The sequence below is a fragment of the Idiotropiscis lumnitzeri genome, chromosome 9 (assembly GCF_059441095.1).
Source record: "Idiotropiscis lumnitzeri isolate Australia: NSW breed Sydney's pygmy pipehorse chromosome 9, RoL_Ilum_1.0, whole genome shotgun sequence".
Lineage (NCBI taxonomy): Eukaryota > Metazoa > Chordata > Actinopteri > Syngnathiformes > Syngnathidae > Idiotropiscis > Idiotropiscis lumnitzeri.
In genome coordinates, this window is record NC_142399.1 from 916,802 (window position 1) to 933,450 (window position 16,649).

The window sequence follows — 16,649 nt, forward strand, 5'->3', positions numbered from 1 at the left end:
ATGACACTAAATTGGATTCAGTACATGCGTTTTACAAGATGACAAATTCTGAATATATTGCGTAAAGTGAAGCAGTGCAAGATGAAACGGTACCAATCGCAACTTTATAAGTGCATGCGTATCCTCCGGAATATGATTCAGTCCAAAGTCTGATATGCTTTCCAAGATGAAACAAGATAGGCATATTCTTTAGCAGATGACATTTTACAAAATGCATATCCATGTGAAAAACGTGGAAGACAACACGGGATGAAAGGAAAGCCCACTTCCCGTTCACGATCAAACTGTTCTAGTCGATGACTTGTTTTGTGTCAGTGAATTTTCACATCTGGCTCCTCTATGGGCCCCGAAAAACAATACAAAACAGTCTCTACAAGCCCCGCCCCCCTCCACGCTGTGACGTTATGCCAACGCACGGTTTCACGCAGATCGGCAGGACGTGGCTCATATTTCTGTTGTTGCTGTTTTCGGAGGCGAGCCGCTAAGGTGAGGATGTTCGCTCGACGGGGACGCTTCACAGATTTCTTCTGCAGAAGAAAATGAGTCAGAGCGTCATCACACACGGACGGGAGCTCAAACAATAGTCCCTATTGTGAGGAGACAGAACGACAAACGCCGACATGCACAGACATAGCAGCTGCATTTTTGTCCATTGCACAGTGGCGGAAATGCGCATTTGTTCGGGGAGAAGACCAGCTTTTGTTCAAGTAAAGTCACGAAAGCAAATCACGTTGAATCGTTGAAAGCATTTCTGGAAAGAGCGCGCTAACCGATGGACGCCTCCATTAAAATAAGCCGAGTGGGATTGCCATGTAAACGGATTGACTCTGAAAGCCCACATCATTAGGTACACCTGCGCGACCTAATGAGATCCAGCGCATGAAAAATTCTGACTTTGCTTATTATGTTATCATCATTTTGCATTTTGCTCAGGACTGTCACCGAAGAAATGAGGCACTGTCCCGCTACGATTGACTGGCGAGCAGTTCCGGGTGTCTCCGGCTAGCCCGTTAACACAATGAGCACAAATGAGATAAAAAAGAATAAATAATTGATAGATGGTCAGCTCCGGTGCATTTAAAACACGCACCCTGAAAGATTTGCCAACAGTTTCAAGGTTTGTGTCACTTCAACATACAACAGCTTCCACTTGCGACGGCAATAATGTGTGCTGACTCAAAGGTGAGGTGAGAAACGTTTGTGTGAGCAGGCAGACCGGCCCGCAGTCACTCGCACGTGGCCTCAGCTTCAACCCAAGTGGCAAATGGTCTCGAGTGGCGTTCCAAACATCTGTGCAGCCACACGTCTCGTGGCGAGGCCCCAGAGAGAGCAGCCTGCACCAGCCCGCGTTTCAACTGCACATCCAAATCGACTGACGGCATGCCTCCGCCATTCCAAAGGGGGCGGGGGGGGGCATGCTTTGATGTCCACCACTGTGTCCAAAGCAGCCAAAGTGTTCCTCTCGGCACTCTGCTTTCCATTTGGAGGGAGATCTTTCAATTGTGGCAAGTGATTTTTGAAGTGAAGCAGACAAAGGAGAGATTTACGTGCTTCAGACAGCTCCGCTGCGTCTGGCCCAACGAAGATGGCAACGCAAGATTGCTGCAGGCGTCGAGACAAAGTCCAAAGTTTCTTGCCGCTTGCCAAAGAGTGAACCCACCTTAGGAGAAATTGTTTCAGCTATTCTTCATTCACGGACTAATTTCACGTATCACTCCTAAATGGTAGCAACTCATGGTGAGTGTCGGATGGCACAATTGGCCCTGATGCGCGACAATTTCAGATGGGAATGGATCGGCTGTTCAGGAAACTCCGGAAATTCCCGATGGCCACCACGCGCCTGCTAAGGTATAAGTGAATAACTTTGCTGATTTCAATATTTGAGGCTGCGTCATTGCAACACACTTATTGTTTTAACCAATTAATTTCTATATCAAATGAGATTATTTGCATTTAAAACCTAAAATATTGGGGCGATTGTTGTGATATTTTCCGAGATCGGTGTGGTTACAGGCAGAAATGTGCACATTAATTTTGGTAATGAATGACAGAAGTTTTCAAACATTGAGCGACGTTAAGCTTTTTTCGGATAGTGAACCTTGATGGAAAGAAATGCCTATAAAATCCGAATACACGGGCGATTATTTTTTATATTTTCAGAGGTTGTCGTGGGAATGAGTAGACACGAGCATGTCAATTTTGCCATTGATTGGATGCTGTTTTTTTACATTAACATTAATAATAATAATAATAATAATATTGCCTTTATTAGTCCCACAATGGGGAAATTCGAAATTAACTGTTTTAAAATGTACAGAAAGGTGGAGGGAAAAAAGAGGCACAAGAAGAAAAGTGAGTTATAGGTGACTGATTTCTACTTGCAGGTTTTGATTTGCGTTTGGCCAAGAATGGGCTCAAAGAGTTAACAGGGGGAGGGCGCCCCATGGTGGGCGGTGGAGGAGGGTGGGGTGTCTCCTATAAAAGTCAGCCAAGAGCCTTTAAGTCCAACGTGCCATGCGAGTGTGCTCAGAGTCTGAGCGGCTTCCTCCTGTTGGACACCTTGAGGTGCGAGACCCCCTTTCGACTTGCACCCCCACCCCGCCACCAGTATGGAGGATTTGTTGAAGGGAGCGAAACACGCGAACGAGGACTCAGGAGGTCGAAGACATCTTTAGGGAACTTGTTTGGCTCCGATCCAAACGTCTCGTCTCGTTGAGTGGCCCAGCAGTCACGTGGCACACGATGCGGACAAAAACGGAAACGTTTCTGAAGTGGCCTTGAGGACGAACAAGTGTGACTTAAGGAGTTGATGCTGCAGCAGGCGAATGAAATGCGAATTGGATCCGAACCAACAAATGCACACGCGTGTTTCGCTCCAAGTGCAAAACGATTAGTTATTTATTGAAGGAGAAGCCCGCCAGATCTGCTTTCGCACCTTCACCCGAAGTCGACTTTGGACTTGTGGGGGACTGCGTCGATTGGTTTCCCCTCACTTTTTGCATTTCTGATTCCCGAAGTGGCTCCGAAGTGGTGTTGCGGCTCCTCGTCCCCGGCGGATCCGGAGATCGGAGCCTCTGCACCGGGCGGAGGCGGAGCCGGTGTCGGAGTCGCGGAGACTTCTGAGGCTCCGAAGGGCGGCCGCGTCAGGAGGATGGTGCGGCTGGCTGCAGAGCTCCTGCTGCTCCTGGGACTTCTCCTCCTCACCTTGCACATCACCGTGCTCCGGAGCAGCCCGCTGCCGCCGGCCAACGTCAGCCTGAGCCTGGATCAGAGCGAGGTGAGTCCGGTCCGCTGATGGTGGGGGTCTTCACAGATGGCTCTGATCAAATATGAGAGTCTGTTGACACATGCACGGAAGCGAGGTTGTCCCCCGGGGATGGCAGTCAGTCAGTCAGTGAGCACGTCGGGTCAGGGGGTCACCCCCTCCAACCCCAAGGCAGACACATCCCCTGTTGTTGTCCAGGGGGTGAAATGCTTGCCACGGGGCACTTCTCTGTCATCATGCACACATCACCGTCATTCTCTGTGATGAGGTAGACGGACCCCTAAAATGCACCCCTCACTCCCCTTTTGTCTTACAACCAAAAGAAATCCAACTTCAGGTGTCTTCTACAAACGAAACAGCGGTGGGCTCTAAACCGTTCCATGTTCAGAATTTCAGGCCCCCCACCGCAGCCCCAAACAAACAAACAAAAAAAAAGTCATGTGTGTAATTCATTAATTGTTTTAACATTTTATACTTGTTATTTTATAATTGAAATGTACTCTTAACTCTATATTTGTGTTGCACACAACAAAACAAATCACGCACATAAGCAAGCAAGTAGACAAGGAGAGATGCCAGCGTGAAAGGGTCGCGCACGGAGAGCCGCTCCTCTTGAGCAAATGGTAGCCGGTGCCTTGCTCAGGAGCGCCTTGAATGTGGTCCGGATGTTTTTGTGTGTGTGCATTTTCTTCTCATCACGAGTTTAATATCGTTTTTGAACAATGTGCACACTCCAATAAGACCCTGAATGGCACTACTTTTCAAAGCCTTTGCATAGCTTTTCAATATACAGTCCTGTCATTTCCACGTTTCCACCAGGGAGAATAAGACATACTGCCGTGTTCACAATCCTCTGTTTTTGTACCTTTTACAACACTTATGACAATGGAACACAAAGCATGCTTAGCAAAAACAAGGCTTTAGTGACTAATAACACTGCCCATTTGCAAATTTTAAAGGGGTAGTCAACCCCAAAATTTTCTGTACAAGAATACGTTTTTTGCAGGCCCACTTGTCGCAACATGGCATTCTGATTAATATTGAGTTTGCAGAATATGAGTTAAGCTGTAAAATCCAGCCATTTTTGTACATCTTAAGGGCTGGCCATAATGACATGACCCCACCAAATTTCACAAGGGGAGCATTTGTCAACATGTCACCTCTTAAGAGATGCTCTAATAGTTTAACTGCCTATTTTGACAGCAGTCGAAAGCACACAGACTCCAATAGACCCCCCTCCCGCACCTCCAGTCCTGACCCGGAGGTTACGACGGGCCTGAGCTCAACAGGCTTTTTAGCAACTGTTTAGCATCCCCCAGCTGCTTGTTGAAATATATTTAGCTTGGAACCAAACAAATATTTTTTTTTCACAACCCAATGATGAATGGGTACTTCAAAGCGCCTGCGCCATCATCAATAAATGCTTACAGTAATTAGCACTGAATACATTCAAAGAAAGTTTCCTCAAACTTAAAGATGGTGTTGTGATGTTGCTTTTCTGTGAGTGCCATCGCAACGAGCCGACGTTCAGCTGGATGTGAAGACATGCAAAGCGGAGGAAATATTTCAAGAATGTGTGGCATATTTGACACGCGGCCAACTGTTTGATTGGGCAGGCAGGGCGGAGGACCAGGAGGGTGCACCGCCCCCCCCCCCCCACCTTACCCAAAAAAAAAAACAACTTTCAAATCTAGACAACCAATGACTAACATCTTTTTGCTGTTTCTTCACAATGACATTCACATTTTAGCTGCTCCAAAAAAAGACAGTATATATATGCTGTATCTATTTTTGGGCCCACGTACACGAATCCCACTGTGTGGATATGCTCCAGTGGGTCATCACACGGGACAGTGATGTCATCTTTGAGTGAGGCTTGTCACAACCCAGGAGGAACGTTGTCATTCCAAGGTGTCCGATTGAAAATGTCACTGACGGATGCACGGATGACAAAATGTGGCTTCGCGCACCTGCAAAGTTGCACTTAAAAATGGAGGCAATATCACACATCGGCACCGGGTTGTTGGAAGCAACAGCAGGAATTGCTGGCAACAACTGGCGTGTAAGGTCATGCGACAACAGTCTACCTTCTTTATTCAGTATGTCGGGACTAGAGGGCAAGACGAAAGCCTTATCTTACCACCCACTTCAAATCTCACCAAAAATGTGTTTGGGTTATTTTGGTCCTCGGAATTCCACAAACACAACTGCTGCTCAGCACCAAAAGAACACCAGAGAGCAAAGCATGATGGCCGAAGCGGTCTATTTTGTCCAGTTGGAACCGAGGCCTTAATCAAGCTGTAAGGAATCAGGAATGGTTTTAAATAGCACAAAATATTGATACAAATTGTAAATGGCAGAAAAAGCTGAACTCTCGTTGGGGTTCTTCATCGAACTGTGGCAGTGGATCGTATTCCGCATCTTTTGGGCAATTTAATTAATTTTATTGTATCAGGAGATCAGGAGTTGTGTTTACATTATCTTAAAGAGTAGAATTCAAATTTGATTTTGGACTTATTTCTTGATTAGACGTGTAAACGAAGGACGAATCACGTGACAGGGCAAGATTGTTTTATTTTCCCGCCTACGTGAGTGCAGTGTTGAGAAGCATCTGGCTCAGTGTGCAACTGCCTTCATTTCCTGCCAGCCTCCCAGGGGGGGAGGCGCAGGGAGGCAGGGGGGCATTGGACCCCTGACTTGTTCCCAATTGAAAATGGAGTCATGCCCCTTTAAGCAGCTGTCACAAAGTGAAAAAAGGGGAAGCGGGAAAAGAACAGGAGCGAGAGTTTGGGGGTGTGCGGGGAGGGCTTGTGTGTGCATGTGTTCATTCACGGCTTTGGAGAGTAGGGGGTGACACCTTGGGGGGCCCAGATGAACAGAGGGACCGTGTGTCACTTTTGATCTCCAAATTAAAGCGCAAAGCTCATTGAGGAAGATTGCACGAGACGGCTGGCGAGTAGAGCGCGGCTTTCCTTTTTCAATTGATTTGTATTTTTAATATTCTTCCGACTCTGGACTACATTAAAGACAAATGAGAGAACAGCATCCCCCCCCCCCTACAATTTCCATTGAGGCTCACATGGAAAAGAGCGAGGTGCTCATTTTGACACTATCAGGAAGTGATGGAGGTTACACAACTCGCAATTCGTAATTCCTTTCTCCTGACTAATTCTCTCATATTTTCCAACGACGCGTTTTGGACTGTTGCTTTGCTGAACTACTCGATGACTTTGAGCACAAAATAAGGTCGTTGGCCAATCACGTTGCGGGGAGAGACATTTGTACTTTGAGCTCATTTAGTTCCTTTAAGATGTTTGGTTATTTATTTAAAGCTGCAATCCTTTTCAATCCACACATATGAACTCATTTACTACCATTGACAGCTAAAAACGTCAAAGATCCATTTTTTTTTTTTTTTTACTCGGTAGGTAGTGAATGATTTAAGAACGATGCATTCCAGCGTGCTATAAAATCCGAGACATTCTGTGTCCACCTTTATGGAACTGAAAACCGTGAAAAAGTTTGAAGGGCACAATGAAGATGAACTTGACTTTTTTTGTTGGTGACGTGGCAATATAAATCAGTATAAAATATTCTCACTCTCAGCCACTTTATTCTTTTAATATTAAAATGTTAATAAATTCTAAAATATTGACCAAAAACACTGGTATCCTACCAGAAACAACGTTTTTCTTCCTTACAGAAAGCATAGCAACCACACAAAACACAAAGAATTAACGGAGCAATTGTATTACTTAATGTCTGGATTTTTATAAATCGATACTTTATTGCGTAATGAGTAGCTGTTTTCGCTTCCAGTCAGACGTGTGCCAACGCTGTCAGCCTCGTGTATCTTTAATTTATCCGGTAGATGTGCAAGATATTGGTTTGACTTGAATTTTTTACAACTTGCATCCACAACTGGCAATCTGTCCAAAAAGCGTCGTTTACGGTCCGCAAAACAGTTGACATGAGCCACGCCTAAATCAAACGGTCTTCTGCTCTTAAAACAAAACAGTCAAACGACACGACGGTCGAAAAAGGGAAGTAGGAGACATGAGATCATCTAAATTGGAGCTGTATGCCACGTGTGACACAACATACGACAAGAGAATCTTGGTCCGGTTCCCATGAGGAAGGATTTTCCCTGCAAACACTTTCGTTGGCTTTCATGATGCAATTGAAATGCATTTTGGGGAGGAAACAACAGCAGTTGTGTCTGAAGCAAAAAACCTGCTCGGATTTGAAGACAATGAGTTTACATGTTTGAGTCATTAAATAAACAATGCAATCGTTTTATTCACCTACTCTTTGGAAAATAATCTAGGATGAATGGATGTGAACGTTTCCCTTGTGGTTGACGTCACTTGGACATTCATGACGGGTTTCTCCGTTCGCATTCCCGTCACCTTGGTGGGATCCAAACAGCTCCATTGGAGGTTCTGATGGTGACCACATTGCGAGCGAGCGGACACTTTGTCTGTGACTGGCAACGGCAACCGTTTTCAGGCCACAACGAATTCAAGAAACATGAACAAAGACAACACGACACTTGACGGGTGGCCATTTCTTCTGCGTCTATCCGTAGGACTGCATATTTAGTTTAGAACTAATGGTTGAGGAGATGCATCCGCGTGGCCTCCTTTTGCGTTGACTTAACAAACACACCACCACCGACGGAGGAAGTGAATGCCCCTTCGGCTCCCAGAAACCCAAAGTCGTCATTTTGCAATGTTTGCTTTGGGTTATCTGTGCAATGGAAAAGCATGAGTTTCACACCAATCGGTCTTTCCGAGCGAGCTATCTACGCACCGCCTAGCACTATGTTAAAATATCAACATTCTCCGTCGGTTAAAACAGGAGAAGCATTCAGTCCAACTGACGCTGAAAGCTGTTGTTAGACCGATGATTTAGGCAGATTATGTTTTGGCTGAAGCAGACGACCGTTTCTGGCTCGGCTATTTGGAGCTCACACAGTTGAGCGAGATTTACGACCGAGGTAACGTTCACATGAATGTCTTGTCAACATGGGAGATCATCCTAATATTGTCGGACGTGCAGACGCCAAGTCTCATAATCCGGGCTTGTTTTTCCCTCATTCGCACCGGACATTTAAAGGATAGTAAAACTGTCTTGTATCGGGGCATCGCGACGCAAGCATAACATATTTTCCTTTCTCTCCTTTGGCAGAACATCATCCGCGCAAAAAGCAGCTCATTGGGCCAACTGACTCCCGAAGGCTCCTGGCGCTCGGGCGCCGAGCGCCGCTTCAGCCATCGCTCGTCCACCCTGCCGTGGTCGCAAGGCGCCGGCAGTCACGTCCGCAAAGATGCTCCTGGAGCTTTCATCCTGGATCTGCAGAATTTCCCGGACCTCTCCAAAGCGGATCTCAATGGGCAGAATCCCAACATACAGGTGATCATGTGTGACTGCGCACCTGCCCCGCTGCTTTCATGCTTTCACTCACTCGTAAGACATGGCTACTCAAGCAATCAGGACAGGAAGAGCCAGCAGGAAGATGGAGAATAGTTTGGTGCACATCACTAACCCCCCTTTCTTCGACGCCCTCCCCCTCAATCCCGCTTCCTGGGATGTAGCGAAGCTTAGGCTGGACCATCATAATGACACGTGAAAGGCCGCCATTGGCCAGCAATAGCCCGCTGCTCGGCCTCATGCAGGAACACAGCTGGCGGCTTATGTAAATTTGCGGCCAGCTCTCATCCATAAATGGCTTTGGGTGCAGAAGGCCTGCCAACCGCCGCTATGTTGAAATTATTCTCCGGTTTGAATCTAGGAAGGGGGTCCCCTTCATTTTCCTGCGAGCATCGCCGCTAAGTCCGAGGAGGAACAAAGTGTATTGACATCTCAAGATGTGGGAAGAGAGAAGAAGCCACCAATTGAGCAAGGGCGTGAGGCTGTGGGAGAAGAGGGGGAGGAGGCGGGGCTCTTTGATCCTGGGATTCATCTGGCTTTCATGGTCTGGAGGAGGCTGAGGAGCCCTTTGAACTTTGTGTTTAGGTGGAGAGAGCCAGTGAGGTTCCCGGCTCATCTGGGAGGCACATGTGTTTGTCCAGAAAGGGGGGGGGTGCTGCGCTTGGGGGACACGGCTATCGGGAGGTGTCACCACCTCTTTGCACCCAGTTGACCCGTTTGGTCGAGGAGAAGAACATTTAATAAGATTCGCCGCATAATTTTCACCTTGAATGACGTGTTACATTGTCTTTGGTGTTCATCTTCCATCTATGCATCTGTCCAATCCCAAAGATTGAGCCTCTGCCACCCCGATATAAGAATCGTCAGCATGACTCTGAAACTGCCTCTCTTCTTTTTCTGGAAGGTGACAATTGAGGTGGTGGATGGACTGGAGGCACACGAGCCGGAAAAAGGCCACCGCAAGGAGAATAAACCCAACTGGGCTTCTCCTAACTGGAGAAACTGGTGGCCTCGTACTTCCGCCACCACTCATCAAGGGCAGGAGCGCGATCGCCCGTTCGGAAGCGACGGCGAGGGGAGCAACTTTCTGCGTCCGCCGGTGGACTGGGACCGGAGAGGAGGCACTGGCGACAGAGGCAAACCCCAAACGGAATATGGTGAGAAGCACACACAGCAGTGGCTCCGGCAAAGAATATTTACAGTAAAATTCATGGTCTAGCGTGTCGGCATTTGGCCACGGTGAGATGCAAAATCTATAATTTACAGATTTGCTGATTCAGGCTGTCATCATAACAAGTGCTGCTCTCCCCAGACAGGCTTTTGGCAGCTCTTGCTCCAAACCTTTTAACACTCTTTTATGAGACAGCTCCCTCTATGGTGTCGAGCTCGCTAGGTGACACGGTTTAAATACTTTGTGACATCAAAGTTGAGCAGCAGGAACGGTTGCCAAAAGCACTGCTGGGCCACCACAACACTCTCCAAGAGGAACCCCGCACATAAATCAGCTGTGGAAGAATTTACACTCGCCGTGGTACAGTGCGTGCAGTCCGAGTCGGAGCATGCCCAAACCAACGCGGTGGAACAGGAATGTGGCTGCTGTGGAAAATGGCACTTTAGCCACTCTCACTTTTACTTAAGCGGTTAGGCGTGTGACTTTAGAGTGTTTTCCTGTCAAACCCGTGTCCATGTCTAATGTTTCTAGCTTATCACCGTGGTCAACTCTCATTTAGACTTCACTTTGTGCCTCACTAACGGGCAAGGAACGGTCCCATCTTCCCATCTCTCTGGGATTTAAACCGGGGAATCAGAATTTTGAAGTCAGTCGGGATCGATTTTTGTGAATTTTGTCCGACAACCTGTTGACCAATCAGGCGTATTTTTTTCCTCCGGAAAGAGGGCTGAGAAAATAATTTAGAGTGTAGAATACCAAATAAAATGCTTGGGGCTGCACAGTTTGTGACAGGGTGATAGCGCCCCCTAGTTACTCGTAGTGCCACCCTTGACCAATGCAGCCAGAAATAGCGATTTGGGAAAAAACATCCATCCATCCATTAACTCCACAAAATGATCAGCATATCAGAGATGATCATTTATCTTGGTACTGATGATTTCCATCTTCGTGGCGAAAATTTCTAGCAGTCTGTGTTGCATAGAAACGACTTACGGCAAATTATGATACCAAAAATATAAGTTGGCTTCTGCATGTTTCTCATGTAATATAAATTCATATTTCAATCTGTTGAAAGAAGTTAATGAATTGCGTCCTCTGCCAGTTGCTGGCTTGTCGTGAAATCCATCATGCGTTCGGACCTACTCATATCCGTACAGCAAATTGTAGCCTTCAATCCATGTCAATGACAACGATTAATCATGCCAATCGGTACGGTCTCATATGGAAGTCGATTATGAGCATAGGCCAGAAATACACACGTGTGCGAAAAAGATCCGTTGAATGCTAAGAACGAAACTGTTCTGTGCATCTGAGGTTTTGATGCCTCGCTTGAGGGCCACTTAACAGCACTTTGGAACGAACTGACATCCTTCAAGCAACAAGTTTCCGCTTCGAAATTTCGGAGTTCTTACATCCATATTCAAATGCGGTCTCGGGTCTCACTGACTTTTTGGTTCTTAAATCCCGCAGAAGGGGAAAAGGAGCATAGGGTGTCTATCTGTTCCTAATGAGCGGCAGATGGCAAGGAGGGGGCCTGGGGGGGCTGGTTTGCGGGGGCGGTCCATCAGAGGGTTTGAACCTTGGCCAGAAATACTTCCATCGTAACATGCCCACATTAATTCTCTTCATTGATGGAGTGCTGCTTTCCAGACAAGCATGTCAGTGAGATCTGTGTTTGCATGCACTTGCGCAGATGGGCTCCGGCAGTCCAAGAGCCCACCGAGTGTAACTGTTTCCATGTATGCCCATTACCGCCATGTGCGCAACGATAATTGGACTTAAAGAGGATTTCTTGCCAATTCACTTTCATTCCCATTTTCAATCGGATGAATCATGGATAGAGAAGCTAAATGGTGTCGAGCGTGTGCCTCGACTTGGAAGTGCAGCGCTAAATCATTGGTGGAATTTGCTCAATCCATGTCTGTTACTCCACTCACTGACTGAAGACACACACGCACTGCTCATTGCATTATTTGTTTAACAGTCGTCCATGAGTTGAAAAGCTCATTTAGGAAGAGAGTGTTGAGGCACTTCCCTTCTCATTATTCGTGAGGCGAGCTAACGGAGCAAAAGTTGAGCATTGTGATCATTTTCTCTCCATTTCAGACTACATGGACGGAGAGGGCGACTGGAGTCACTGGTCACTGTGCAGTGTCACCTGTGGAAATGGCAACCAGAAGAGAACCAGATCTTGCGGTTACGCTTGTACTGCCACCGAGTCCAGGACCTGTGATATGCCAAACTGTCCAGGTAAACACTTGTTGGACGTCGGCATCGTCGGACTCACTTCATCAATTTACGAGTTCATGAGCTAAAGTGCAACATTAAGGAGCGGAAACACTCACATGTTGACATACCTGACAACATTTTATGGCTTCTTCCTCAGACTCGTCCCAAAAGGCAGCAAAAACAAATAAGTGGTCAAATCACAACTCATGTGTCAAAACTGACAACTGAATATTTGGGGGGACAGAATCGAGGCCTTATTTGTATTTCTCTTTCATGTGTTTCTCCGCTTTACTCAGGTATTGAAGACGCCTTCAAGACAGCAGCGACTGAAGTGAGCCTGCTCGCAGGAACCGATGATTTCAATGCCACTGAGCTCTTTGGTGTTGGTATGTTTCTCTTTACGCCATCCCTCATTGAAATGTTCCCACGCACGTCACCAATCTACGGTTCCATTTTCTCTCATGATTGTTTTTATCTTCCAAAACTGGGAGACGATTTAGCATTTTAAAGTGTCTCCATATCTTCTAGACACGGACAGCTGTGAGCGATGGATGAATTGCAAGAGTGACTTCTTAAAGAAATACATGTCGAAGGTGGCCAACGACCTTCCCAGCTGCCCTTGTTCATACCCGACTGAGGTGGCGTACAGCACGGCCAACGTGCACGACGCTCCTTCACGCAGATATTTCCGCTGGAAAGATGCCAGCGGGCCGAAAGAGAAACTGGAGATCTATAAGCCCACGGCCCGCTACTGCATTCGCTCCATGCTGACACTGGAGTCCACCACACTGGCCGCACAGCACTGTTGCTATGACGACAGCATGAAGCTCATCACACGAGGCAAAGGCGCCGGAACGCCCAATCTTATCAGTACGGAGTTCTCGGCTGACCTGCACTACAAAGTGGACATCTTGCCCTGGATCATTTGCAAAGGAGACTGGAGTCGCTACAACCAGGCCAGACCGCCAAACAATGGACAAAAGTGTCGTGACAACCCCCACGATGAGGATTACTACAAGCAGTTTGAAGAAGCTCGGGAATTCTAGCCTTGAATGTAGACAGAACTCCGAAAACATTTTGGATTGTTTTTCACGCGTTAAAGACTTACGGGTCCTCCGCAGCAAGAAGACTTGCAATACATGAGACAATTTTCACTTGACACCAATAACTTTTTTTTTTTGTCATTCACTGAATGATGTGCAAACTTAACATCTTTTTAAAATATACCTCTGAAAAAGTTCGGATCCTTTCTGTGTCAATTCAATAAAGGGAATTTCTATTCTTAAAGGGAAAACTAATAGTCGCTTAGATATGTGAACTGTTTGAAGCTTTGTCTCGAAAGAGTTTGCGTGATTGTCGAAAAAGGGAATTCTTCAGGACTCTGTCGACTGAGAGGGAGGATGCGATAAAGGATTAAAACCATTTTGTCACTGGTTCTCATCTCATGTAAGCTTGTGAATATGTTTATTAAGAATGCACATTGCAGCTATAATTTGTGACTGTGCTCGTTGTCGCTCGGCGGAAGTCCTCCATTGTAAAAAGTATGCGTCGTCTTTGTAAAGTATTTATTTTAGAAGTCTATTGCTGAATTGGTCACCAGTTTGCAAACGGCTGAATGCTCATTCCAGACTCCTCTCTGCCCCCAACGAGGTTCTGTCTTGAATGCTGAAATAAACCATAATAGGAGTCAAGAATGTGTCTGATTATGATCAAATAATTTACAGATAATAAATCTATAAATAAACTATCAAATGTTGATGCCTGTGTTGTTCTTTTTTAATCACTGGGCCTGCAGGAACATCAATCATCTGACTTAAGCACCTTCTTCCAAATTGTCCTTGTCCCGACATGGCAAATGGCTTTTTTTTTTACTAGTGATCTCGAGCAACACACCCAGGCCTTTCGAGAACACATGTACTTCTACACAAGTGGACTCTAGATTTTTCAATTCTGTGACTTCTGAAGTCAATTGATTATTTTGGGGTATCGAAGTACCAGGGGCTGGATACTAACGCCTTTTTCAGATTTATACTTGCTTAAAATTTGGAAAAGCAAGTATCATTTTTGTTCCACTTCACAATTTTCTGCAACTTTGTATTGCTCTTCCCCATAAAATGTCAACAAAATACACTCAGGTTTGCCTTGTCAGGTCACAAAATGTAAAATAGTTCAAGGGGTATAAACACTTTTTCAAAGAACAGTAACTGAACAGAAAATCCAATTTTCCTCCTTCTCCCAGAATTTAACAGAAGCTTTCATTTTGCTAAGAAGGCTGTATCGTCTTAATTTTGCCAATGGGATCAAACCATTGCAAAGGGCCTTCATGTGTTTGCAGTCCCTCCTTTTGATGGGATTTGTTTCAAGGCTCGACTACTCAAAGAGCCTCTTGAATTATTTTTGTCTATGGAGTATCGTCACATTCCTGTAGAATTTTTGCAGCGCGCGCGCACACACACAGTGCAGCCCGTCTATAGCGGAGACCTCGGACCAGCTGCAGCCATTGTCACACAGAGGAAAGCATTCATGGCGCGCTCATTCCTCCAGTTAACTGTACGCCGCAGATGGCCAAGTGCACGGCTCGTGTTTACAATGCCGCAGGCTCCTTCCTCACTACCGTGTCGCTTACTCACTCTTCCACTCCTCCCAAAAACTCCTCATATTTAGCAGCGATGCATCTTCTCGAACAATAATTAAGATGTCATTCTCTAAAGCTTCAAACTTCTTTATCATCAGACCCAAAGGCTGGAAAGTATTCTTTTGGTGTCCCGTCCTCCTCGGTTACAGCATCGTTTGAAGCTAAGATTACAGTACGCAGCCTGCATCGTTAGTTATCTATAGCAGGCCATCTGCTGCACAAGCCATTAAGTGCCAACATGTTTGTCTTTATTTAGAAAAAGAGTCACTGGCCACAATATTAGCTACAACTGGAAATACACAACATACAAGCTTTTTGTTTTGCTTTTTTAGAATAGTGATTTGGATTGTGAGAGTGTCAATTAACTTACAATTCTTAATTGTTTTCATTAGCAGTGGAATAGAACTCAATGACAATCGGAAGCAACAATTTGTGCATTGCATTCAGTAGCCCAAATGTAACTTAATGAAATAAAAAAAAATCAGATTCAACCAGCGAGTCGTTGGACTCACGTTTGGATATCGTGTTGATTTAGTTACGTTACAAAACACTTTTATGAGGATTCTTTTTAATTGGTCAGCCCCTCCAGGTCACAGAAAACACACTCCACTCAAAGAACGGCTATTGTATCTCCTAAAACCTGCCAATTCACCGCAAAGTAAACGCAAAAAAACCTTTAAACGAAACGTTGAATCCGAAAAAGGCTTGCCTCCTATGTTTAAAAACTAGAGCGAAAACTTTGCTGGCGTCACTGGAGGCTTATTCCTCTGATCCTATTTTAAGGAGACTTCTCTCGTACATTTCAAAGGATGCAAAGCACCATATTAGATCGGAAAGGGCTCATTAAGAACTAGCAAGATGATTGTTGCTATTTTACTCTTTATGATTATCATCAATAAGGAGCAGAGAAAAAGTCTGTGCTTGTAGCACAAGGTGACCACAGCACTTCTGCGTCCAGTGTTGTCACATTTTTCCCATATCCTATATTCTGAAAGGGTGTTGCACTAGGAAGCGACGTCACCAACAACTGGCTCGACATGCACCCACATATATACACGATTCCACAAGTATACAGGTGACGAGTGAATACAAAAAAAAATCTCATTTAGATGCACCGTGCCTTTCCTAGCACTTGCACATCTAACGGAACCTAAAGTCTTGAATACTTCAAAATAATTGAAGATCATTTAAAAGAGATGAGCCATATCATTGCCAACAAGAATAGCACTCTGTACCAGACAGACCTTTTTCAAGGAAACTGTCAGATGATGGCTTTCATTTCCGCCGAGCTTAGCAGATTCCTTTGCAGAGGTAAAAACTTGACACTTGTTCTGAAAAAAATAAAATAAAATATATTCTTTCCCTCCCGAGGTTCAATTAGGACTAAAAGAGACATCTCCAGGTTGTACATAGCGAATGTTGACCCTGTGTGTTCATCGGATGAGTAACAGGCAGTGACAAGCATGTTGGCAATCGTGAGGTGGGAAGATTTTGGGCCGGGGTGAAGCTGCAAGAGCACGGAAGGCGAACGGCCGTGATTCATTGTGACGGTGGCGTTTGGCATGTGAGGACAGCGGCCTGGCGCGCTGTCTTTGATCTTTATTTGCTCCGCCGTCTGTTTTGCATTTAAGAGCCTCGCTGAGCACCAGGCATTGGATACACCTTGAATGGCTCACGACTTTGTCCACTTTTTAAAGAGCCAGGATCCCTTTTCAAAGCAAAGGGGGATTCAGGGCAGAGAAAGTTCATGCTGAAAGGGCCGGGGGTTTCCAAGATGAATTTGCTTGAGGGTCTCACGGCAACGCAGATTAGCTCTGATGAAAAGTGGGCGCGCTGTAATAGCCCATAATCAAGCTAATGGTGACTGGTGTGAGTGTTGGGTGAGGGGCAAGGTAACAAGCGTCCGTCTCTTTTTA

General features: G+C 45.8%; 1 protein-coding gene across 2 annotated transcripts; it reads left to right on the top strand.

The window, feature by feature from the left end:
* The first annotated feature begins 1,659 nt into the window (after positions 1 to 1,659).
* ism1 (isthmin 1) lies at positions 1,660 to 13,854 on the top strand. Of its 2 annotated transcripts, XM_088305237.1 has the most exons (8): positions 1,660 to 1,741; positions 1,784 to 1,848; positions 3,018 to 3,277; positions 8,456 to 8,680; positions 9,603 to 9,855; positions 11,976 to 12,119; positions 12,395 to 12,484; positions 12,627 to 13,854. In XM_088305237.1, the coding sequence occupies exons 3-8, from the start codon at positions 3,152 to 3,154 to the stop codon at positions 13,142 to 13,144; spliced, it is 1,356 nt and encodes a 451-aa protein (XP_088161363.1). In that variant the 5' UTR covers positions 1,660 to 1,741; positions 1,784 to 1,848; positions 3,018 to 3,151; the 3' UTR covers positions 13,145 to 13,854. The 2 variants fall into 2 exon arrangements, with proteins under 2 accessions (XP_088161363.1, XP_088161364.1); XM_088305238.1 differs by having other exon boundaries at positions 1,707 to 1,848.
* Positions 13,855 to 16,649: the final 2,795 nt, after the last annotated feature.

Excerpts from the sequence above, each read along its gene's own strand:
- ism1 (XM_088305237.1), top strand. The coding sequence starts at position 3,152 with ATGGTGCGGCTGGCTGCAGAGCTCCTGCTGCTCCTGGGACTTCTCCTC. Across the intron at positions 8,681-9,602 it reads GGCAGAATCCCAACATACAG|GTGACAATTGAGGTGGTGGA; the intron begins GTGATCATGTGT and ends TTTTTCTGGAAG. Across the intron at positions 9,856-11,975 it reads CAAACCCCAAACGGAATATG|ACTACATGGACGGAGAGGGC; the intron begins GTGAGAAGCACA and ends TCTCCATTTCAG.